This window comes from Sinohyriopsis cumingii, chromosome 15 (genome assembly GCF_028554795.1).
Source record: "Sinohyriopsis cumingii isolate HCF-2022 chromosome 15, ASM2855479v2, whole genome shotgun sequence".
NCBI classification, from domain to species: Eukaryota; Metazoa; Mollusca; class Bivalvia; order Unionida; family Unionidae; genus Sinohyriopsis; species Sinohyriopsis cumingii.
Window position 1 is genome coordinate 58,870,739 of NC_142975.1, and position 27,353 is coordinate 58,898,091.

The following is a 27,353-nucleotide window of genomic DNA, read 5'->3' on the forward strand; positions in this document are numbered from 1 at the left end:
TCAATTGGAAGAAGAAGAAGAAAAAAAAGGAATACCGGAAGTGTGACGCACTGGCAGCGAAGCAACCCTTAGAAGCTGTAGCCTAAAAACAAACATTTGTTCTTCTGGATACATATATTAAACTGAATTAAACAACAATATCCGGTAGTAATTATCAAAAAACGTATTTTCCTATAATTTGATTGAAATATCAGTAAATAATGGAAATAAAACTGTGCTAAATCATATCACTAATAGTTTCTAGGTTTGAGATTATTGCTGTTTGGTTGTTATGCCGGGCAAGCATGCATTAATTTATCAGTGGATGTAAATTGATATGTAGAACAAATTCTATGGCGGCATGTTTATCATTGTTTTGTGTATGAAAAATTCTAAAGCAACGAAGGAGTATGCACATAAAATACAAAATCCATTTTTATTTGATGTTGTGGAATGACACTAGACAATAGGTTGCTATCAAGACAGTGCAAACTTTGAAAACACGCACCTGCAATACTACAATTAATCATATTGTATATGTTTTAGCATTACTAGAAGATGAAGGCTTATCTCAGAACAGCTGAAGGATCTTTTTATGTACTGGCTTCAAAGTTAACAACGATAGGAAAAGAAGGATGTGATATTGTGTTACAGGTATATTCGGCAATATTTATGTTATAATGTTTACAGTTGTTTTTTTTTTTTTTTCTTCTTCGAATTATTGAGATGTAAACGATGAACAAGGACACTGTTTAGGTTTAATATTTTCACACTTATGTATTGAAGGGTTAACTTTCAGTGACTGACACATTAGTTAGGTTTCTTGCCCTTTTTGCTATTCTTTCGCTCAGCTCGGACAGAACTAGATCTTACGTTGTTGTTCACATAGCAACCCTCTCCATACTAAGTTAAAAAGTCATCCCCTTTATATATATATATATATATATATATATATATATATATATATATATATATATATATATATATTCACTTACACCTTTATAGGTTTGATCTATCATACTCACTTTTCCATTGCTTGTCATAAATATCCACAACCATTCTAAAAAGGAAATGTGTTACATTTCAGATGCCTAAAATAACAAGTAACCATCTTTTAAGTAGCTAAATTATTCCTTTTATAAATAAAGTTTGAATGAATAGAAGTAGTGTAAATTTTGGGCAGTGCTAACTTTTCATCTGAAAAATACCAAACTAAAACAGGTATGGTATGATATGCAGTTTTGTGCATCAGGTTTGAGGAAGATGAATCTTATCAGTTGTTAAGCAAACACACACACACATAAATATATATATATATATATATATATATATATATATATATATATATATATATATATATATATATATATATATATATATATTTCTTGGTTCCATTATCATCTATAGTGGTAGAACGGGATTGGAAGAAATGTCAACATATGTACTATGTAAAGACTAAATTTTGGTATTCATGTATGTGTCATCTCAGTTGAATTGGTGATAAGGCTTATAAACATTCTTTTCAGCAGATGAGTTACTAAATGAAATTGTTCTGTTATGCACCAAGTTCAAATATACAAGAAAAATGTGCAAGTCAAAACACATGAAATAAAACAAAACTGGTATGAATACTGAATAGTGTTTAAAACAGCTGTTTTGTATTGTGTTTAACTCAAACCATTCTCATGAATGACTTGCCCTTTGATTTCAATCCAGTAAATAAATAGAATTAAATTAATGAAGCTACTTTACCTGCATTAGTATCAATTCCCCTTATGAACTGATTAAATGGCAGTGATGATTCTTTAATTTTTAATTGATTATACTGAGGATTCACTTCTTTGTCCAATATTGTGCTTGAAGCAAAATAATTACACTAATTAAAGAGCTGTCTCTGTTCAAATTTAAAGGACAAAATCTATGTTATGATGACTTTAAAAGTATTTGTCAAGCATGGTGATATTTATGATGTGGATCAAGTGTGTTTAGCAAATTATTATCACCAGGAAGTTAACAAGAAACATTTGGAGAAGGAATCTTCATGCGAATGTGAAAGGTTAAAATGTATGACTGTTACAGTATGTGAGATAACTGCTTCTTCAAAGACATAAATCAGACTCTGTGGCAACAAAAACTGTCAAAATATGAGACAACTTAAAGACTGAGAACATTGTAACCACATTGGATTGATAGTTGTCCCTGACTTGAACCCACTGAATCAGAATGAGAAATGCTTTGCAGTTATTACAAATACATGTAATATCCCAGACTGGCACAGGTTGGAAATTCAACTAGTGTATATGTCAGTGGAGTTGGCAAATTCAGGATTGAACCATTCAAGCCTCATGCCAGTTTTGCAACTCATAAAGTCTGTGCAGCATAGTATATACATGAGACTAGAAGTCTGAAGTGAAATTAGGAAATGAAGGTCATTAAAGCAGAATGCCAGGTTTATGCATCTTAATGGGTGAGAAATTTAGAAGAAAAATAGATAACAAGCCAATACAAAATGATCATAATTGTAATCATTCCCCTGTAATTTTAATCATAATCATGATTTTCAAATAAAGTGTAATCGAGCACCTGTAAACAACCTATAATTCTAATCATGTAATCGAGCACCTGTAATCAACTCCATGTCTCATGTCCATATCAATTTTGCATAGGAATGTCTACTTTGACAGGAAATTACACAGAAGTCTGCATTGTTTCTGATCGGTATAATTAATTGGATCTGGTAGCAGAGATAGTCTGCATTTCAGTATGGTGACAGTGATGTGGATTTTTTTACTCAGAAGCCACCCAGTGCAAGAGTTCTGGATTTTCTGGAGACACCTAGACATTCATTACTAGAAACCCTGATTAAACACCATATATTTCAGCAAACAGTTACTTAAACAAATGCTAGTCATGATTTACAACAAATGCCAGTTACTTTTCGATAGTGTTTGCTTTAACTATTAGACTTTCATTTGACAACTCTCTATGTTTATTAGCACAACCCTTCATTTTTCTTTTGTAAACAGCATTTGTGAATACCATATTTTTAGAATGTTAATGTACCAGCAAATCATTCTATGCTGTAATGATGTAACAGAATTAATAAACTCTCAGATGAAATTAAACTTGATTAAGTTTCCATGTATTTATCACTGTTCTAAAGTAAAAAAAATTAAGATAAGCATAAGTAGGGTTCTATTTCATAACTGGGACAATGATTAAGCACTCTTTTCAAGGATAGAGAGTTTATGGCTTGCAAATTAAATAAGATAAACATTCTAAATCAATTATTGACTCAAGAGGCAATTTTGTTTTAAACTGTACCTAAAAGCTACACAGCTCATTCCATGTAGACTGGAAAATAATATGGCATAGCCACATGCTATCCATCTTGCCATTGCAAAGTAGGCATAAGCTTCTTGTATAATCAAAGTAGTAAGACATTATTGATCTCATAAATATATGATAGCAGTAGCTAAGACATTATGTGCATTTTGTGAAATGTTTTCTGTATCAAATTAATAGTAAATGTTGAGAATGTAATCATGTGGAGTGCCAATAAAGAACATCTGGTACATATATAACTATTGACTGATTAAGAACATCTTGTGTGTGTGTGTGTATATATGTATGTATGTATGTATATATATATATATATATATATATATATATATATATATATATATATATATATATATATATATATATTGATTGATTGTTTAAGAAAGTACTGCCAGTATGTTATGTATCTTTTTTTGTTTGACATTGGCATTATGTATGTTTATTCTCATGTATTTGTTCACTATCCAATTGCTGGAAAATGTAAAACACAAAAAAGTTAATATAAATTATGTGTAAAGTGTTTTCCCATTTCTGTTTGTTTCTTTTTCTGATGTTTGACACAATGATGCTAATCAAAAAGGCAGCTATTTTTTACATGTTAGATGTTCAGCAGAGAAAAGGAAATGAATATAAAGCATATCAATGTATGAAAGGCATCATACTTTGTTTTAGAGAATTACTACAATAATCATGCTTTTTTGGATATTTATCTCACACTGGTGGATCCAGGAGAGAGTACTTTGGATGAGTTTGGGTTATGCAATCTTTTGGTGGAATATAGAATAAAGTAACTTTGAGATTAAAATTAAATGGAGTAGTTATGTAGTTATGGATATAAATATTGTGATTAGTTAGTTCCAAAATATACGTATTTGGAATGTCATTTTCTAAACATAATTTTTATTTACTCTCTTGTTATTGTTTCCACTTTTGCAAAAGGTTAAGTTAAAAGGTGACATTTGAAGTATGGTACATTGAGCAAAATGGCATAAAGAAGGAATGCAATCTCTCTCACGTGGGCATAAATTAATTGGATCATGAGGTTTATGGGTTATCTAGTTATATGGAGAGCAATAACCTCCTTACGTTCTGACCATACAAGGTCTATAATTGTGTAATGCTGTATTTTATGCTTACTATATATTCTCGCTTATGAGTCATGTCATATTAAAAACAACAGAGATCCTGATCTGCCATAGGATAATGCTCCAGAGATCAGGGTCTATGCTGTTTGTTCACCTGATTACTCCTAATAAAACCATATATTCTCGTTATGAGTCAGGTCATATTAAAAACAACAGAGATCCTGATCTGCCATAGTATAATGCTCCAGAGATCAGGGTCTATGTTGTTTGTTCACCTGATTACTCCTAATAAACTGCATAGACCCAGATCTGCCAGCACATTATACATTGGCAGAATTGGGTCTGTGCAGTTTTTAGTTGAACTTGTCTTATAAGAGAGTATATACAGTCCACTGTCCCCCTTTTATCAGTTGTTCAGACAGCTGATGATCCAGAAAAACTATTTGTCCTGAAAGAGCTGGATAATTGGTATTTAACTATGCTGTTTTATGTGACCCAGTTGGACTAAGCAGGCATACATTTCATATTCACAGCTCTGTCTAGTTGTAATAAGCTAACTTGTGCCTTACATGCTATATTTTATATGCCATGTCATCTTTCTCATATTAAGTGAATTAAATAAAAAATGTCCTTAATTCTCCTTCACAGAGTGTTGGTGTAGACCAGCAACATGCTGTTATAGAATACAGTGAAGCAGAGGACTGCTATGTACTTCAGGATCTTAATACTGCCCAAGGAACATATGTTAACGATGTCCGTGTTCAAAATGCTGCAGTCAGACTTGCACCTGGAGATGTCATCAGATTTGGCTTCAGTGGTGCCACCTATGAACTTTTGGTTGAAAATCCATCTCAAGTGAGTTTTTTTTTTTTCATGTGTTTTTATTTTTTTCTTTGCTTCTTCCACCCTAAGTTTTATATTCATTCATCGATCTAAATCAATGTTCAGAAGTAAACCCACCCCCTTCCTCAACAAATTTCGTAGTACATGTATTTATTTGTTTGCACTGCAATTTGAACACATTTTAGGCTCTTTCATACACTGTGGCAGCCAACTGGTTGACCTGGTTTGGTATCAAACCCACAACCCATGGGTTAAGAGTCCTAAACTTTATCAAATGAGTTGCAGTAGCTACCTATAATACATTTTTACATTGGCTGACATGATGTCATGTGATTTATAATTTATGATATTGTCCTTTAATGTCATCTCTTGTTATGATGTCATGGAGCTGAAATGTCATTTTCATTATATTTCAAAATGTTGCATTTAATCATATAATAAAACAGTTACAGACCTTTGGTGAGGCAAATAATGTCATTTTATGAATCAGCAACCTAATTATATTGCCTTGAGATGTTTTTTCATTGGATGGCACTGTGTCACATGGTATGTAATATTTCATCATGTTAAATGGTCATTCTTCATTTTGTATCGATTTATGGATGTGGTGTAATGGATGACTTTTACATGATGTCGTAACATTACAATAGTAGCATCATGCAGCTGCAGTGGCATTTGTATAGCTCTAAAGCAAATTCTTCTGTACATGTGTTCGAAGAAATGTGAATCCAAAATTTATGGAATTGTTGAGATTTTCAAAGACGGTGAATTATGTCACATCTGTTGCATGAAAACACAGACTGGCCCCAGCAAATACGACAATTGTTTTGCTTTAGGAAACTTCGGATTGATTCAAAACACCAACAAGTTGACAGTTTTTGGGACCCCCTGGTGACAATCAGGTTAGAACTTATAAAACGATGAATGAAAAGTTGTGGGCATTTTTATATGCTTGAAGCCTTCTGTGTTTAAAATTGGTATGAAGGTACAAACAAACAGGATGGTGTGATAATACTATAGTATATTTAATCTCGCTATGGAAAAGCTGCAGCTCCCATAATGCTTTGATAAGACCAAATTGAACTTTATCATAAACTCTCGTTCTGTATTTAAGGCTCCCATCCAGAATTTTTTTTTGCTGTTTTAGGTTAAAATAATTGTACAGTTGATATGAAAACCATATGCATGATCTGCAAAACAGTAATGATATGTTCAAGTATCACTAACAATTTTTTCAGTAACCTTTTTTTTCACTCTTACAACAAAGCAGTAAATTAAAATGATATATTCAGGTAATACTAGTGATATATTCAAGTAATATTTGTAACCTTTCTTCACACTTATAACAAAACAATAATGATACTCATATATTCAGGTAATACTAGTGACATATTCAGGTAATACTAGTAACCTTTACTTCATACTTACAACAAAATAATAATGATATATTCAGGTAATGCTAGTGATATATTTTGGTAATACTAGTGATATACGCAGGTAATACTAGTGATATATTCAGGTAATATTTATAACCTTTCTTCACACTTATAACAAAATAATAATGATACCTGTATATTCAGGTAATACTAGTGATATATTCTGCTAGTACTAGTGATATATTTGGTTAATTCTACTAACCTTTTCTTCATACTTAAAACAAAACAGTAATAATGTATTCAGTTAATACTAATATATTGAGGTAATACAAGTGATATATTCAGGTAATACTAGTAATATATTCAGGTAATACTAGTAATATATTCAGGTAATACTGTTGACATATTCAGGTAATGCTAATGATGTATTCAGGTAATACTAGTGATATATTCAGGTAATACAAGTGATATATTCAGGTAATACTAGTAATATATTCAGGTAATACTGGTGATATATTCAGGTAATACTAGTGATATATTCAGGTAATACTAGTAATATATTCAGGTAATACTGGTGACATATTCAGGTAATGCTAATGATATATTCAGGTAATACTAGTGATATATTCAGGTAATACTAGTGATATATTCAGGTAATACTAGTAACCTTTCTTAAAACTTATACTGTCTAGAGTGGCACAGACATTACTTGCAAAGACTATTGGAAAAGCTAGGAATCTGTAACATGATGATACATATTTTATCATCAAACCCATATCACAGTATCTAGTATGTATTGTATCAATAAATAACTGTGATATATATGGTATGTATTGTATTGCAACATAAGTATTATGGCATGTATCATATTATGTGACAAAACAGGCAATGCACAGACTGTACTAAAATTATACTATTATTTCTTTAATTTTCAATGTTTTTCCACAGAAACTGAAGCATGGTGTTGTCAAAGCAACTAAATGTATCTAGAGTGATTCAGAGTTTTTCATACCTTTGTAACAAGTTGAAAGTCGTCAGCTGTCAAGACTGTCACTGAGATTTCTGTTTGTATATCTGCTTTGTGCAAATATTGCCCACTAGGTTTACCTCAAAAGTCTGGATCTTTTCTTACATCAATGGGAACAACTTATCAGATTAATTAACTTCATCCCTTTTTGTGCCGTTAGCTTCAATATTACTTATCAAGTGATCATTTCTAGCTGTAGCATTGTATAAACCTTTAAAATATACGTGTGTACTCTAAAATAAAATCTTAAGTTGCAGATATATTTACATAAAACAATTACAGCTTGTCAGAATTGAGAATAATTATAATTTATCAGTTGAACCTGTGTTTAATGAATGACTATTCAGAATATCAGCTAGAAGTTACCTATACAAACAAGTGGTCTTTATGTACAGTAGATACACTATTAGAGCTATGACAGTAATGCAGTATGTATTGAGAATATATATTTTGTTATGGTGATATAATTCATCATTTTGTCACCTCCTTGCACCCCACCAATGGCAGTATGGAAGTTACAACATGAGAACTAGCACTTAATGTAATTATTTAATTGTGTAAATGTTAGAAAGTTGTGTCATAATAAGAAAGTTGTACAAGTTCTTTTAATTCTCTTTTGGTTGTTAATTTTTGGGGGCATGCCCATGATAACTTTGGAGGGGTGGATGGGGGATAAACCTAAATTCCAGCTCTAACTAGTATGTTTTCTTCTACAACAGTCTTGAGGATTTTATTGGAAAGCAGAACAAATTATGACCATGTGCCGACTTCATGCATTGAAAATAGAACAATAAAGTTATTGTGTGTCAAGAACCCTTCTGACATTTAACTGACTTTTACAAGCAGCTATATTCCAGATAAAGCGTAAACTAGTTTATGGAGAGAGAAATAGAATACTGTTGAGAGAAATAAAGACATATACTGAAGCAAATGATTTCATTTTCTTTCAGAATTCATAAATGAAAATCTGTGAAATGAAAGGACTTTATTTTTTGAGCTACAATTGCAATTTGTGCGTCAAAATATCTGATATTGAAAATATATAAAGGAGACCATTAAGAATGTACAATAAATAAGCAATAAATATTTCTTCATTAAATTATTTAATTATACGTAGCTCCACAAAGCTATTATACTTGTATATGATATGAAAATGAATCCATAATCTCCTTGGATAGATGATCATGTATAGAATTTTAAACATTACAACAAAGGTATAGTATTTTGAAGTAAAACATTAATCAGAAATGAATTACAGTGAAAATGTGTTGAAATTCACAATCTTCACATTATTGATTTCCTTTCATGGCAAATAGTATCCAGCAGAAGCCCCATGTTATGTACCTATGAGTTGGACAGATACATATTGTTCCACATTCCTCAGTTGTCCTTGATGGTGGATTGTCACCTTTGATCCAGTCAGATAGTGGAGATATTTAAATTGTGTCACGCTGCTGCCGCAAAAAGGCTTTTATGGTTAGGTAAATTGAAAAATTAACTCTTGGCCATTTTGTATAGCTTAAGAACTTTTGTCTTCATATGTGAGAAATGAACCACACACTAAAACTTTAAAGATCACGTGGAACATCATTTCTTGATAGAGTTCCCTTGATTTTAGTATTATTATATCAGTCATTTTGAAGCTGAAGTCATGAAACAAAAATGTATTGTCTGGTTTACTTGTAGTGAAATTTAACATACTCTTTAGCTGTCTATATCTCCTTGAAACCATACAGATAAATAGTACATTCTGGATTATTCTGTACAGTGATTGACTGGGGCTCTCTCTTTGTCTCCTTGAAACCATAAAAATAAATGGTACATTCTGCATTTGTACAGTGATTTACTGAGGCTCTCTCTGTTTCCTTGAAATCATAAAAATAAATAGTACATACCAGATTTGTACAGTGATTGACTGGAACTCTATCCATCTCCTTGAAATCATAAAAATAAGTTGTACATACTAGATTTGTACAGTGATTGACTGGAGCTCTCTGTCCCCTTGAAACCAGTAGAAATTGATATACCATACCAAATTTGTACAGTGATTGACTGGAGCTGTGCCCCTCCGATCATAACTCCCTGTGTCTCCTTGAAGTCATAAAGATAAATAGAAGATATAGGATACAGTGAATGAATATTTTTGTCATACAGTATCATTTTGTGACATCAGCTGGGATACATAAGCCTGGGAAATATATAATACTCTGTGTATAAATTGGACCAATTGTATTTGACCTTTATACACAGGGTTATTGAATCCAGGGGGTTAGAATAATTGAAGATTTGAATTAGAAATTTGTTAGTACTAGAGCTGTGCACTGCCTGCTTTATCACGATGTTCAGGTTGCAATACATACAAGACATACAATAATATGTATCAGACAGACAGACAGCAGGTGATACATACACATAGCTACATGCATATTTTGCTCCAAATCAGCAGAAGAAGGAGTTTGATATGGGATAGGGATGTCTCAAGATGTATTTATATGCCATTTCAAACGAGGTCATTCCCTCAACTTGGAACAAAATGCAGATGTGGTTTTGTATTTATTCCATACCCTCTCCTTATGCTTTCCAACCATATTTTACTATACATTGTCAATGGAATTTAAGTCAGATTGGAATTTATGCAAGTTCATTTAGGTTCAGCTAAGATTATCAACAGGCAGGCATCAGAATAAAGTATATACTGTGAATAGGAACTGTACAAAAGTATTGTGATTACAGGCTTGTATGTGTTATATTTGACTTAATTTATATGCAGGGTCTGTGTCACTGAGTGTCCATTTTAAGTTTTTGATAAACTTATCCAGTAGTACTGTAGCATTTCCTGTGTAATTTTCACAACTGTTTTGCTGATTCCTCACTTGTTTTGTTTCTGACCTTTTGTACAATTTCGATATAATTATTGGACCCATGAAACAACATTATTTTTTTAATTTGGTCTTATATACCTCAGTACAGTATCTGCAGTTAGTCTTTCATCTGCCTTTATTTGGTCTCTGTAGAATATTTTTGAACTGGATGTTACTTTTTTATTAACATTAAATGTCACAAAAAACCTGAATTTGTAATTTACAAAAAAGACATTAAAAAATTCAGCATATAATTTGTTGATCATTTGACAACATAACCATATCTGAGTGGAAATGGTTCTGAATTTTGCTACTGAGACCTGCAGTATCGTCAGCAAGTACAGGAACCCATCTGTTAACAGACATGTAGTAGATATTAGATAGCATAATAATAATAAAAAACATGTATTTGCTTTTCAGTCAGCTTTTTAATGCTTAGCTTTATTCAGTTTGTTTGGCTTCACAAAAAAAAACAAATTTAATGACAAGGGAAATAGAAGTAGGTCAGTAATTTGTATGAAGCTGGAATGTTCTTTTTTGTATGTTTTATTTTTGTTGAGCTTAATTGGATCTCTGTCTTTATCTTGTGTAACATCATTTGGATTTCCTCTGATTTGAAACAAATTTCAAATGTTCACAAAGTAGATATACTTTAACTTGAGTTAGCATCTGCATCAGGTATGACACACCTGAAGTAATGCAGTTTGCTAGTGACACTCAAAACATGGTTATGAGGAAATGGTACCTTGGTTGGGGGTTGAGGGATGGGGTAGGGTAGCATGAGGGGATATAATGCTTCTTAGCCTTGATTGATGCAAGTGCTTTCAAATTATTTTCATTGGCAGATATTTATAGTACTGGAAGACGTTATTGTGGTATTTGGTACCTGACATGTTGTTTCAAAGTGAAGTGGAAAGAGGTACTTCCAGTACCATGAGTATGTTTGACTGTCGGTCATTTCAGGAAAGGCTGTAATTTTCATTTTTAGCCCTGTACAACATATAATTTTCACTCAGCAATTTCACATCTATTTTCCCTTTCCATTTTATTTGTCTATGAAAAGTCAGCAAACTGATGCACATGAGGACTGTTTTAATATTTTTGTATAATCATTATTTTGCATTATTTTATATGATAAACTTAGAGAGAATTCAATTATCTCTGTTGGACTAATTGGAAAAGTTATCATATGTTGCCTCCCTTCCGCATCTATTGAACAATGCATGCCTATTGCCCTGCAATATTTACAGTTATTGCCAAATTCTTCCAATGCATATTCAATGAATCTAATCATGTTAAGAATCATGTTACATAAGACTTTTTTTAAATTTCCACTCGCAACATACCAGTAAATTGACATTACATGGTCTCACAATGCCAGCAATATGCATAAGACTTGTTGGGAGTATACGGAGAATACTTGTACATTTCCTTTTGCACTAATTGACATGTTCTTAGCGAACTGAAACTGCAGTAAGTAAACATCTGTATGCCGTGCCAACACCAACTTGAAACACTAATTTAGGGTCACACCAGTATGTCAGTGTGTCACTTGAGCCAATCAGGTGTCCTGTCTTTTATGGATTTTAGATACATATTTCTCAAAATGGCTGATACACCTTCCAAAATCAAAACATTCTGCACTCTGACATTAGAGCAAAAAGAAGCATAATGTATTTGAGTTTATTTGCATTTTTTTTCTGTTTATATCATGCGTAGCATTATACATCTTGTTTTTTATACTACTGTATTGATATATTTTAAAACTTGAAATGCAAATCTATTGGGAGATTTTAGTGGTAGTACACAGGGGTAGACAAAATTTGAGATTGCACAGTTTTTCCTGGGCATACAGCTTTTAAAAAATCGGCTTGACGGGCAGAATTTTTTTGTTGCCAGGTACTGTGTAAATTACTTGAGACACCCCAAGAATGTCATCATAAAAATTACTGAACATATATCAATGCACCATATCATCACAGAACATATTAAAATGCTGTATTTAGGAATTGTTGCACCTTCAGGCTAAGAGCATACTTGTAACAACTTGGAGGGAAAAATGTTTCACACTTGATATAACAACTTGGAGGGAAAAAGGTTTCACACTTGATGACAGGTTTTGTATGTGAACTTTGGATTGATTTCTGATAGGTTTTTTCCCCCACAATTAATCCTTAGCTACCCAGCAGTACACTGTTCAAATAACGACCAAAATATTATGTACCTAAATATTCTCATGGTGTTGAGCATGTCAGAACAGGTCAATATATACTTTTGCTTTCTATCAGAAAATGTTTAAGAGTTGAAACTGTTACTATTCACACCAATTTACATTATGACTACCAAAGATTGCTCTTGTGTACACAAGTAAAATTTATTTTTTCTCATAATGGATTACCTTTGCAATATAATTGGATAAAAGCAATATTTTGTCAGTAGTAAAAAGGCATTTAATTAATGGTAAAATAGTTCTTTCTCTCAGATTTAGAAACTTCATTGACCTTTTTGACAGATATTTTCCTCAATATTTATTTGGTTAAAATGATAAATTTAAAACCAATTTTTCTATAGTTAGTTTGCATAATTTTCATATTAAAGTAGGTTTTTGTTCTCTATCTGTCTTTCTATCAGAAAAAGATGAAATATTATTCAGGGAATCAGGTATGGGTGTTTGTTGTTTTGTGTTTATTTACTTGAAGTGTTGTGGAGCAATTATACATTCAGTTTTCTTTAGTGTCAGCAGTTTTATCCCATAATCTCACCATCTTATAACACATGCAGGTGGAATACTTTCTCAGCCAAAATTGCAACAAGTGGTTGAATTTTTTGTTGAAATCAAAGCTTCTCAGGAAAGCAAAAAGTAGCCAAATTAGCTTCTCCTTCAGCTTTTTTGGACTGTGTATCATCTTGTTTGTAACTTTTGCTTATAATAAGTTTACAGACAAAATATTGCTTAATATCAGATGCCACAATCTTGAAAACCACATTAGAGTGGGGTAAGTTTTTGCCTGTAATTTTTTGTTATCAGCAATAATTTGTGTCAATGATGAAATGTACCAAAGATGCTTAAGTAGTAGCCTTGTGTATTGAACTTGTAATTTGTGTCAACCAGATTTTTGAAAACACTAAAACCATTTGCTTGAATTGACTGAAATTTGATGAAAGCTAATACAGAAAAGCCTGAAGTGATCCAACTACCTATTACATAGGATGTTGAGATTGTCCCAGGAGCAAGCATGTGCCAGGGTTGGTGGTTGCGCATGCATCAAAGATTGGCTTGGTTAAATTCCTGTGGATTGTATTGTTTAACTTTTGTGGGTACCTCTCTAGAAATGGGTCATAAGCACATCATTATGTGGAAGAAACTGACCAGTCAGCAACAGCTATTTAAGAACAATTATTAAAATTGAAAATTCGTCATGCTTTTAAAATATTTTCATTGGGTAAAGTACCTATTGTCATCTCCATAGGCCCCACAAATCATGTCTTACAAAATGATTACCTCACCCAATTCAACCAGTAATTGTACATGTACTTAGCAATAATTTGCCAGGGACTTGCCTTGTAAGTGAAATTCAAAATGACTGGAGGACTTTTTATCTGACAAAGTTTCATTGGGAACTAGAAATGTATTTACAGAACAGTGATGTCACACCACAGTGCCAAAAAACACCTAAATCAAAAGCCAAACCTGAAGGTATGATGGTCGGGTGCATAGATGGATGGACATGGGTAACAATATATGCCTTACTGATTTCATTGTTGGGCATCCATATTTGTCTATATTTTTCTTATAAAAGTAGGGATGGGTTGATTGTCATGGTTAGGTTTTCCTTCAGAGAAACGTGGCATGTAAGTTGATTGATTTGTTATACAGGAAAGGGTAAAAATAGAGTTTCAGCTTTAAACAGTCCCATAGTGTGTCCTAATTATGTAGATATCACCTTTTCTCAAGGCAACTAAATACAGCAAATGGTGATTTACTGCTAACAAGTAACACCTAATGCAGTCTGGCAGACAACTGATGGTCATTTCAACACTTTTAACATGCATTCCTGCAGATTTAGAAGAGCGAAATCTTATCCTTTTCAGTTTTATTACTAATTCAAGATCAGAAGTATAAATTAGTGTGAGTTCTTCAAAAGACCAGCAATTGATTGCAGTCTTTGCTTGAAAGGTTCAGGCCTGCATTGAGGGAATGGACACTGGTCAACAGCCAACATCTCCAATACTTTAATTGCTTATTTGCAGTACTGGTAAATCACCTTTCACTATACACTGCGAGAGTATTATATTTTAGTAAGTCTCAAAAATTGGTGTTGAAAAGATTTTCAGTTACCTACCATTTTAAAGTGACAGCAGTATGAATTAGATATAGAAAAATAACTTGAATTATTTACTGATTATTATCGTAACATGTTTGTCTCTCTTTATTTTTTGATGGTTTAAATTAGTCTGCTCTTTCTTAAAATCTGTCTCACTTGTATGAAGTAAGGAGAGTTTAATATGCTATACCTAAGGTGTCAGCTATAGGTACTGGTAACATCCACAGAAAGTGTCAGCTATAGGTATTGGTAGCATCCACAGAAAGTGTCAGCTATAGGTATTGGTAACATCCACAGAAAGTGTCAGCTATAGGTATTGGTAGCATCCACAGAAAGTGTCAGCTATAGGTATTGGTAACATCCACAGAAAGTGTCAGCTATAGGTATTGGTAACATCCACAGAAAGTGTCAGCTATAGGTATTGGTAGCATCCACAGAAAGTGTCAGCTATAGGTATTGGTAACATCCACAGAAAGTGTCAGCTATAGGTGTTGGTAGCATCCAGAGAAAGTGTCAGCTGTAGGTATTGGTAGCATCCACAGAAAGTGTCAGCTATAGGTGTTGGTAGCATCCACAGAAAGTGTCAGCTATAGGTGTTGGTAGCATCCACAGAAAGTGTCAGCTATAGGTATTGGTTGCATCCACAGAAAGTGTCAGCTGTAGGTATTGGTAGCATCCACAGAAAGTGTCAGCTATAGGTGTTGGTAGCATCCACAGAAAGTGTCAGCTATAGGTGTTGGTAGCATCCACAGAAAGTGTCAGCTATAGGTATTGGTTGCATCCACAGAAAGTGTCAGCTATAGGTGTTGGTAGCATCCACAGAAAGTGTCAGCTATAGGTGTTGGTAGCATCCACAGAAAGTGTCAGCTATAGGTGTTGGTTGCATCCACAGAAGGTGTCAGCTATAGGTGTTGGTAGCATCCACAGAAAGTGTCAGCTATAGGTGTTGGTAGCATCCACAGAAAGTGTCAGCTATAGGTGTTGGTAGCATCCACAGAAAGTGTCAGCTATAGGTGTTGGTAGCATCCACAGAAAGTGTCAGCTATAGGTATTGGTAACATCCACAGAAAGTGTCAGCTATAGGTGTTGGTAGCATCCACAGAAAGTGTCAGCTATAGGTATTGGTAACATCCACAGAAAGTGTCAGCTATAGGTGTTGGTAACATCCACAGAAAGTGTCAGCTATAGGTATTGGTAACATCCACAGAAAGTGTCAGCTATAGGTGTTGGTGGCATCCACAGAAAGTGTCAGCTATAGGTGTTGGTAACATCCACAGAAAGTGTCAGCTGTAGGTATTGGTAACATCCACAGAAAGTGTCAGCTGTAGGTATTGGTAGCATCCACAGAAAGTGTCAGCTATAGGTGTTGGTAGCATCCACAGAAAGTGTCAGCTGTAGGTATTGGTAGCATCCACAGAAAGTGTCAGCTGTAGGTATTGGTAACATCCACAGAAAGTGTCAGCTGTAGGTATTGGTAGCATCCACAGAAAGTGTCAGCTATAGGTATTGGTAACATCCACAGAAAGTGTCAGCTGTAGGTATTGGTAGCATCCACAGAAAGTGTCAGCTGTAGGTATTGGTAACATCCACAGAAAGTGTCAGCTATAGGTATTGGTAGCATCCACAGAAAGTGTCAGCTATAGGTATTGGTAACATCCACAGAAAGTGTCAGCTATATTTATTGGTTGCATCCACAGAAAGTGTCAGCTATAGGTGTTGGTAGCATCCACAGAAAGTGTCAGCTATAGGTGTTGGTAGCATCCACAGAAAGTGTCAGCTATAGATGTTGGTAGCATCCACAGAAAGTGTCAGCTATAGGTATTGGTAACATCCACAGAAAGTGTCAGCTATATTTATTGGTTGCATCCACAGAAAGTGTCAGCTATAGGTGTTGGTAGCATCCACAGAAAGTGTCAGCTATAGGTGTTGGTAGCATCCACAGAAAGTGTCAGCTATAGATGTTGGTAGCATCCACAGAAAGTGTCAGCTATAGGTGTTGGTAGCATCCACAGAAAGTGTCAGCTGTAGGTGTTGGTAACATCCACAGAAAGTGTCAGCTATAGGTGTTGGTAGCATCCACAGAAAGTGTCAGCTATAGGTATTGGTAACATCCACAGAAAGTGTCAGCTATAGGTATTGGTAACATCCACAGAAAGTGTCAGCTATAGGTGTTGGTAGCATCCACAGAAAGTGTCAGCTATAGGTATTGGTAACATCCACAGAAAGTGTCAGCTATAGGTGTTGGTAGCATCCACAGAAAGTGTCAGCTATAGGTGTTGGTAACATCCACAGAAAGTGTCAGCTATAGGTATTGGTAGCATCCACAGAAAGTGTCAGCTATAGGTGTTGGTAACATCCACAGAAAGTGTCAGCTATAGGTATTGGTAACATCCACAGAAAGTGTCAGCTATAGGTGTTGGTAGCATCCACAGAAAGTGTCAGCTATAGGTGTTGGTAGCATCCACAGAAAGTGTCAGCTGTAGGTATTGGTAGCATCCACAGAAAGTGTCAGCTATAGGTGTTGGTAGCATCCACAGAAAGTGTCAGCTGTAGGTATTGGTAGCATCCACAGAAAGTGTCAGCTATAGGTATTGGTAGCATCCACAGAAAGTGTCAGCTGTAGGTATTGGTAGCATCCACAGAAAGTGTCAGCTATAGGTATTGGTAGCATCCACAGAAAGTGTCAGCTATAGGTATTGGTAACATCCACAGAAAGTGTCAGCTATAGGTATTGGTAGCATCCACAGAAAGTGTCAGCTATAGGTATTGGTAACATCCACAGAAAGTGTCAGCTATAGGTATTGGTAGCATCCACAGAAAGTGTCAGCTATAGGTATTGGTAACATCCACAGAAAGTGTCAGCTATAGGTATTGGTAACATCCACAGAAAGTGTCAGCTATAGGTATTGGTAACATCCACAGAAAGTGTCAGCTATAGGTGTTGGTAGCATCCAAAGTAAGATTAACTCTGTGTGACAGGTTTGATTTCTTGTTTCTACTTCCAACTTGTGGCATATTATATTCAGGAACTTACTTGTTCATTGCATCATTTTGAACCACCCCAGGCATATTTAGATCACTATGTCCTACCTTTCTTATACTAATGATTGTGTCACTTGAGCCAACATTTTGGGCATATTGGTAACAGTGACTTAACTTTCTTACACCTATGGCCATTTTCTACAGGCTAAACATGTAAAAGCTTTCATTGTCTAGCAAATCAACAGCTGTAGGTATGCACGGTTCATTAAACTTGCTGAGTGTGTTCCTTGCATTATTTTTAACCACCCCAGATGAAAGCTGATCACAGTGACCTATTTTTCTTACTGCACTGATTCTGTTGTTACAACTGTTTCCTGAGTTAAAATTTTTCCCACCTGGCAAATCTACAGCTTAATGCATGATATATGTTATACATGGAATATAGTGTGCTCCTTACATCATTCCAGAGAGCAAGTTGGTTGTATTGACTTCTACATGGAACTTAGTCAGTTCCTTGCATCATTCTGTGCCGACCCCAAGGGAAAGCTGCTTGCTGTAAAAATTTACTTAGAGTTGTAGACATGGTAACATTGTGTGATTTAATCAGAATACTCCTTGCCTTTATTGATAACCTGCCTAGGGAAATTACAGAATTGTCAATTTGCAGATAAATACCAGCATACGAGCAAGTTTTGTTGTCTTTCTGACATTTCTTGTTAAATATGTATCATACAACATTGTTTCAGTTCGGTATGTGATAGGGTGATTTGTGATTTTTAATGGCATTTGTAGCACATTTTTTCATGGACATAAGACAGCAGCCTTAATTGGGCTGACCTGACTCATCTGTTGATATTCTAATCATTTAGTAGTGCATGCTAATATCAAATATTTGTTTATCGTGGTGGTGATCCTGGTGATAACAATATTCCACTAGATGTATTAATTCATTATACAGTGTCATTGTAATATGATATTGACGTAAGATTTGAAAAATGTTCTTATGAAACTCTTTTACTTTTCTAAAACTAATATTAGCAGCTTGACTCGTTTTTTGATTGACATGGGATGATTTTTGGAAAAGCCTTTTCTGTCACGGGGATGTAAAAGACCTTGGATGTAAATAGTGAACATTTTGAACTGTCCTCAAGCCCATGGTTATTATTATGTCATAATAACTTCATTGATGTAACAGGGACTTGATGATGTCACACCACTAACAGCAATATAAACAAGGAGTAGTTAGAATGACAAACAACACAGATGATCTATCAGTGCAGTATGCGATGGCAAATCAATGTCTGTGTTGTTTGCTTTTCGACTCAACTAATAATTTTGAATATATGGTACATTTTGAATGGTTTGGACATAAAGATTTTACCATATGTTATGTCCATTTCATTATCTCATATATGTACAAAATTGGACTTTGTAAAAATGATTTAGATATTAATTCTGTATAATAAAACAGTTATTGTAATGAGGAAAATATGTTTATCTCTGACATTCATTAAGACTTAAGAAAAGCTTTTGTTCAGTTCAGGTCCATTTTAAATTGGGTCCACTTCTTTTTAATGATACAATCAACATGTTGCTGACTATTTATAATTTTGAGAAAATTGTTGGTAAGTGCCATTTCCAGGGACACACCAAGGCAGCCAATACTGGCTGACATTGGTGGAAATTGAACCAATGACCACAGGACAGTGTATTAACTGAGCTACTGCAACCCACTAAGAATAGATGAGTGTCAATTCACATTAACATATGTTTGATTATATGGACAATTTCATTCCTTCTGCAGGTTTCCTACCCGCCAGTACAACAACGACCTGCCTGGACTCAGCCTTTAACCCTCATAAATGATGACCTTAACTACACCATATCAGCAGCATCCACTGCTCATGGCTTGCCCTATATCACCACACCTACCCTTACCATTCCCTCTGCTCACTGGACACCTGCAGCCTCTGGACCAATGGCAAATTTACCCCGTCCACCATTGCGGAGCCGCCCACTTAGTGCTGGGTCAGCGAGACGTACAACGTTTGACCGTTTCCAGCCAATTGGAAGTCAGTTACAGCAACTAGAAAGACCAGGACTCAGAAGTAAGTTAAAATCTAAGTAAATTGAACATCCTTTTATGAATTTCTAATTTCTTTATGTGTTTCTAATTTGTAATACATTGAAATCCCAATAACTGTAACTCCAATGGTCTTGAGAAGCCATTTGTGAGATAGGGTGTTTGCAATGAGTGACACTTATTGAAAGGCTGTTTGTAAACAGTGGAAAATAAACTAGACTGGTTTTATATCATGAGACAAGAGTGCTAAATTCTATGAAGTTACATCATGGCACTACAGTTTGAGCTTTATAGTTCAAATGAGAGCTGTTCTGTATTTCTGTATTGAGAATTTGAAATTATATAAAGGACAGATAAACATTGTTGAGTGTTCAAGTTGAATATATTTGAGCTAATGAGATTGGACTCTATTTTATTTAATGTCAGAGATTTGAATCAGAGATAAAAGGTTGTTTTTAATTAAAAAAAATCAGCAATGTTGCAAAAAGCAAATGCAGTTCTTGTCATTTTGAATGCAGAATTTCTTACTGAAGTCAGAATATCAAAGATCTCATTTCTGTTAGCTTGGAATTCATTTAAATTGTTGACAAGAGTCTGTTACAAACTGTCAAAAATTAATTCATGGAAACTATTATATTGTGTGTGGTCTTTCGTGCAATCTGATTTGTAATAAATCATAAAAATGACAATTGCTTTTATATCCTTTTTTGTTATATATGAAGATTTTATAGATATTTGTTCTTCTTTATTAGTAGAAATTATAATTCATATTTTCTTAACTTTCACCAACCCCCACCAACCCACCTGGAAACAAAATAGTCAATGAAAAGTGTATATAAAATTCAACCAAGTGTAAGACTTTAGTCCTCTCAATATCAGATTTGCCTCCATTACCAGACTAGCCCCCTGCCCCTCCCATCGCCATTGTAGCCCCTAGTACTTCACTAACTCACCTAGTGCTAGACTAGCCAATTAATTGAGCACCAGATTGGCTCCACTAATTGGTTAGCCCCCATCGGCCTAGTGCCAGACTAGCCCCTTAAGCAGCGGACTAGCTCCACTAATTGGTTACTTTCTGTCCCCCTAGTGCCACACTAGCCCTTTGAGCACCGGACTAGCTCCACTAATTGGTTAGCCCCCTAGTTCCTGACTAGCCCTCTTAGCTTATGATAGGAGAAACACACTACATATACATTCAATAATGTGCTTTAATTTTCCAGGTCACTCTACACGTACACCTGATATCAATTACAGAGGTATTACCCAAAATTTATTCAATACAGTTGCATGGTTACATATTTATCCTACATGGTTGTTGGTATATTCGATTATAATATCAAGCCTGAGTTTTGATGATGTGTGGATATTGTTTTCTTTCTGCATTTATCTATGGTTATCACAAGCCAAGTAGATTTTGTGGTGCTATATTTGCTAAATGATGCTTCATTTTCTGGAATAAACCTTAGAACAATCACTTATTTCTGAAGGTGTAAATGTCTATGTAACATATTAGTTGATTATATCTTGCTGTGATTTGATTAAGACTTCATAAACTTGGATAAAATCATTTTGTATTTCAACTGAATTTAGTCAAAGAGAGTTATATATATATAGAGCTATAACATGATTAGTGACCTTTAAAGCTGTAATACCAATAGCATCTCCATGTATTTAGAAATGTATGCTGATGCATATACCCACAGAGAGAGAGATGGAACTTACAATTTAACTAGACAAATTTTTGACATTTTAAACCTGATTTCTGTTACATTTAAGGGAACTGATAGTTAAGATAATTATTGAATTTCAGGCTGATATCACTGATTTTGCACAATATCAGAAGCTGGTTTAAAAACATATATCAAGAAATTAAGCCAGCCTTCACCTGGCAAAATATTTCAGAAATACTTTTTGTGTAGCATTCCTAATAAATTAATAAAATACTATAAAAATAAATGTCAGAGATAAAATGATCAGAGATATAAATTGAAGTGCACATTCCTCTTGTATAGACAAATTTTATTTGATGAAATTCCTTCCATTTATCGTATGCCAGAGTATATAGTAAGAATGGGGTCCATTTGACTATCCTTCCTTCCATCTGTCCTTCTGTCTGGCACTTGTTAGTGTAATTAGCTTTTGATGGATTGGCATGAAACTTTGTAAATATTTTGGTTATCACTTGAAGATGCCCATATAACCAAATCTCTTTGCTTCTGCAGTTTTTTTATATATAGTTATTGTCCTTTTGTCTTGCAACAATGCATGACATAATTCATTAGTGCAAATTTTCCTGCAGTTTTGATGAACTCCCATGAAACAATGCAAATTGTATGGTCCTCACCCCACAAATCAATTTGCTCCTGCGATTGTTGTTTTTGTTATTGCCCTTTTTGTCATTTTGCATTGCATAACACAATTTTATTATTGCAATAGTGGTGGCCATCTTGAAAAATCATTTATTTAATACTTATCAAAAATGTGTGGTCATAATGGGGCTCACCAGTTATTATGTCCTTTTGAGAGAGTGACATATGTAAGGTGAAGTTGTTTGCATTTGGAACATGCACATTGGAGAGAATTTTGGCATATCTATATGCTACTTGATGTAAGCTGGCTGACATTTCCTTGGATATTGTACTTTTGGAAATTGTACATGATCACAGCACACTGCTGACTAAAATGACTAATCCCTTGTGCTAAAACATCAGCCAGATTTAGTCTAAAGTACACTGTCTTTAACACCTACTAAAATAGGGAAAATGAATTTTGCCCAACTAGACAGTACCAGCTTATGAAAGTGCAATGGATGAATTATGAAATATATAAAATTTTAAAAAAAAGTTACCAGCTCTTTTTTTTACAATTTTAACTTCTGAAGTCCAGGAAGTGAAAATGACCAAGTGGAGCTAGCAGTTTTTTTTGTGAATAATGCACATCTTGAGTAAGGCCAAGCAGTAGTCTGTATTATAATTACACCCATCAATCATACACCAAAATAAAGATAATTTATGGTTCTTTGAACAATACCTAAGATATACAAGGTCTTTTTTAAATAGCCAGTATAACCAGTTTGGAAACAAGGGTAAATTCTTTTTCTTTAAAATTCTAACCCTATGTAAAACATGAAACTATAAAGTACCACCAGTGACATGATGTTTTCACTAAAAGATGTCTAGTTGGATCTAAATTAAAATGGTGTCATGGTGGCCATCTTGAAAATCTTGCTACTGCTTCAACAGGTCTGATCAACAACATATCTGAACATTAGTGAAGGAGTTTTGAAAACCAGACCTGATTGCCCTTGCAATTAAGCCTTAGGTCATTGATTGAATTGATTGAATTTTTGTACATCATGGACGTTATGGACACTGTGACTTGAACATGTGAATTTTGTCCAGATTATTTGTCTTTAGTTGCATTCCATTGAACAAGATGGTAGTTAGCTCTCTGACATTGATTTCAAGGTCAAAGGTTGTGTCATAAGTTGTTTTGTTTGCTTTTGAATATTATAACACAAACAGGTATGATGCAACCCAGTTTGTGGATAGATCTAAACAATTCTTTGAATAATACTACTTAAGTAACTTTGTTTGTTTTTTCCTTCAGAATAATAGATTCAGCCAGACTTAGCATTCATTTGTATCTTGACTTTGTCTGAAACACACTCAGTGATCTTCTATTCATCCTATCAGATTCAAGGTCAAAGGCATCGATCAAGAATTTTCTACTGCATTTGCTGATATCTTGTAAGGATGTTAACTCAAAAGGATGATTAGTTCCATGCTACTAATTGTTTCACCATCTTTAAAATAAAGGCATTATTAGAAGGAGTAGTAGTAGTAGTAGTAACATAAGAAAATAGTATTATTACTCCTCAGTTAAAAAGATAAAATTGGCTTATCTTGGATTACTGGAGATTATTTTTGAACAGTATAGTGTGGTTTCCTTTAATGGATTCTTGTTATATTGAGTAACTCCAGTATAAGGTGACCTCACTTTTAATGTTATCAGAGTCATAGTGAGCAAGTACTGTACTGAATATTGTTAAAGTGGATAAAACTAGGCTCATTACATCATGGCATCATTACTGAATTTATGCATTTGTTTCAGAAATTACTTTGCTGTCAATGATTGCATTGCAATTTTTGTTTCCCCACAGCAGTACTTTAGAACATTGTTATTATATGATAAAACTTGGCCTGTGGGTATCTATACTCTGGATATGGTTTTATTGCATGAAGAACCATTTTGGATGATTTGTGTATGGTTGAACTGTAACATGTTTGAAGGCACTCAAATGTAACTATGGGGTTTTGTCTGTTTTATATATATATATATATATATATATATATATATATATATATATATATATATATATATATATTGAAGAGCACTCCTGCACATTGATGTGTGTTGTATTTTACACTACTGTGTGTGAATATATACAAGTACATAATTAGTACTGTGGGAAGGGAAGAATTTTTTATTGTAATTGTCGATGTTTGGTTTGATCAACATGCACTGTCTTGTATGTCTCATATTTCTTTGAAAATGGAAATGAGGCAGGTCTGGGTGATGAATGAATATTTTACTGTGCTTCAGCTTTCCCAAAGTTAAAGCAGTAGTATAGAAAATAAACACACTGTGTCACCATCACCTTATTTTTCTCCCTATGACCAATACCTGAGATCTTTTGAAACACTACTGAACACAGGAACCTAATTCTTCCAGACCTTCACATTCTCTATGAACTTGTCCACATGGCAAATCAGTTTCAGATTTTTACTTGCCCAGTCAAATTTTCACATTCTATTACCTATGTCCATTCAAGATTATCTTTTTCCATCTCAAGCAAAACCTTGTTAATTGCAATTACAGCATTCTTCATGCAGATTCTTTACATACAGTGTCAGAGTTGGTGAGTTTCCTAAAGGGTCACAATCAGTTTTGATCTCTTTCCAGTGGGTAATCATTACTTCGATCTTTACTTCTCTGTGTGAAATGAACTTAACCTGGGCAATGGGAAATAGGAATTTTGAAAGTCTGTATTAAAACATAAAATAAACCTTGTTTACAGAATTTAAACCAAAATTAATGTCAGAGTGACCATAGCAACAGGATATTTGTTACTGAGCATTATATATGTATTTTGCATTCCCGTCCATTAAAGACCTGTCTGAAACAGATGCCACCTAACAGAGAATAGCACTATCACTTAGTGAACATATGCTATAGACTGTGATTGGATATTTCTTTCAAAGCTGGACAACCATTCCAGTATTTTACATGTAAGACACTGACAACCAAAATCTGCACTTTGGATGCATCATTTGTGCATCATGTATGGTGTGAAATTGTTTTGTTTCCACACAATGGCATTAGAAAACCTGTACCAAGCATTTTTGGATGGCTTGCTCTTGGCATAAGGAAGAAAACTATCAATTTGAGGTCAAAGCTGGAGGATGCTGTGACTGGAAGGAGAAAAATGTACAAACATGTCAGTTATTGAGCATGTACCTTCACCAAAATGTTTTGATGATTGAGTAAGAAAAAATATATTGATTTTGGGATCAAATTGTAAAAGGTAAGAACCACTTTAACTGAGAGATGATAAATGGTTTTTGCATGCTAATTTATGTTCTAGACACATACTGTAACCAAACTGTGTGTAGGACATGTAATTAAGGTATGGAAGAGGCCTGTTAACTTTGGAGTCAGAAGGTCAAAGGTCAAGGTCATTGTGGCTAAAAGAAAAATGGGTTTTGTGTAAAAGTAATTTCCTTGATTAGACTTTGTGGACAGCTTGTAAAGAAACCTGTAGACTCAAGTAATAAAGAAATATGTAAACTCTTGGGTCAGAAAGTTAGAAGTCACAGTGATAGTAAGTCAACAAGAAAATAATGGTTTCTGCACATTAATTTCTTACAAGACTGCATACTTTGACTAAGGTCAAGGTATTGAGACTAATCTTCAAATTGACCAGGCTAAAGCTCACATAAAGGACTATTAAATCACTAAATTGGTACAGTATTTGTTTTTTAATTAAACAATTTGTGCTATGAAAAATTATGTACATCCCAGCATTATTTATTGCTTGGAGTTCTAATGTTTTGTCAAAACTCATTTCAAAAACATACTTAAAGCATGTTGTAATCCCATATTACACCAAACAATTTACAGTTGAACACATTTACGATGACTTGGGTTTTAGCAAACATTTGCAGATACGCCAAAGTAAAGGACTATTTTAAGTACATTTAAGTCTATTTTCAAAGTATTTCTCCAGTTTCTTGAAAGAATCTTTTTCAATGAAGATATTTTGGTGACATCTTAGAGATTGTTATGTTCACAGTCTACTGCCTTAATGTGACAAAACAGATTAACAGCTAAGGTTATAATGCCATATAGCTTAGGAAAACACAAAGTCTGTATTAGCAAAGTGGTCATGTTCTGTTTGAACTGTTTTTCAGGTAGTAATGGTTGGATTGGTGCCACCAATGTCAAAATGATTACTGCACCACAGACAGTTTCCAGCACAGGTCCAGCACCTGCCCAACACGTTGATATCTCACTTCTGCAGGAAAAGGTATCCATTTTATGAACACAATCATCCTAATATTACAAATTTATGGATGTACCAAATGTATGGATATACCAAATGTATGGATATACCAAATGTCTGGATATACCAAATGTCTGCTTAGGCCCCAAGAGACAGAGTTCAAGTAAGGAAATGAAGTGAAAACATTGTACTTGTATTGTCAGAAGTGGCAAAGCCATGAGTGACATTACAAAATGTTTCTGCTTCAGGAGTGAAATAGTAGCTTTTTTGTTCATTGTACATTTTTTAATGCACAAACTGTCGATTTGCATTTTTTTTCCATTCTAGGACCATTCAATTAACAGCTAGGGTACTTCATTAAAAAGAAGTTCTGAAATTTTGCAATAATTTCAGGAAAATGTCTTTGTACAAATTGTTTTAGCTCCTACACAATAGTTCAGATTGTGTATTATGTCCAAAAATGCAAAAATGATGAGGATTTTGACTTTGTTAACACATTTCTTCCATTGATTAATATAGTGAACATTATTGGGGTGGGATTACTGTAGCAAAAATACAGAACTGACAGACTTACTTACAAGCATAACATCTTTAATTAAAATATTTCAAAGATTTTGAGTTTACCGATTTGGGTTCTTTAGTTTCTTTATTTCTGCATTCAAATGTAAATTCTGTTGGCTTGGCAAGCTTGCAGTCTAAGTTGGTAACAGATGCATCACCCAAATTTCAGTCATTACTTCATTTCAGTTGCAATCAACACTCTTCTGTCCTCAGTTTCTCCATCATTTTCAAATGTTATTATGATTGTTATAAGAGTTAAAATTGCTACTTAAACTGTTTTATTATTATATGTAAACAATAATTTTTCCCTAAAATCATTTGTAA

General features: G+C 34.0%; 1 protein-coding gene across 1 annotated transcript in view; it reads left to right on the plus strand.

Moving 5' to 3' along the window:
• The first annotated feature begins 281 nt into the window (after positions 1–281).
• LOC149781874 (forkhead-associated domain-containing protein 1-like) overlaps positions 282–27,353 on the plus strand; it is a 106,661-nt gene continuing 79,589 nt past the window's right edge. The window contains exons 1-4 of the mRNA XM_089936066.1: positions 282–633; positions 5,055–5,261; positions 19,625–19,928; positions 26,377–26,492. Coding sequence (XP_089792192.1) covers positions 538–633; positions 5,055–5,261; positions 19,625–19,928; positions 26,377–26,492 — 723 coding nt within the window. The 5' untranslated portion in view covers positions 282–537. The remainder of the gene's footprint in view (positions 634–5,054; positions 5,262–19,624; positions 19,929–26,376; positions 26,493–27,353) is intronic.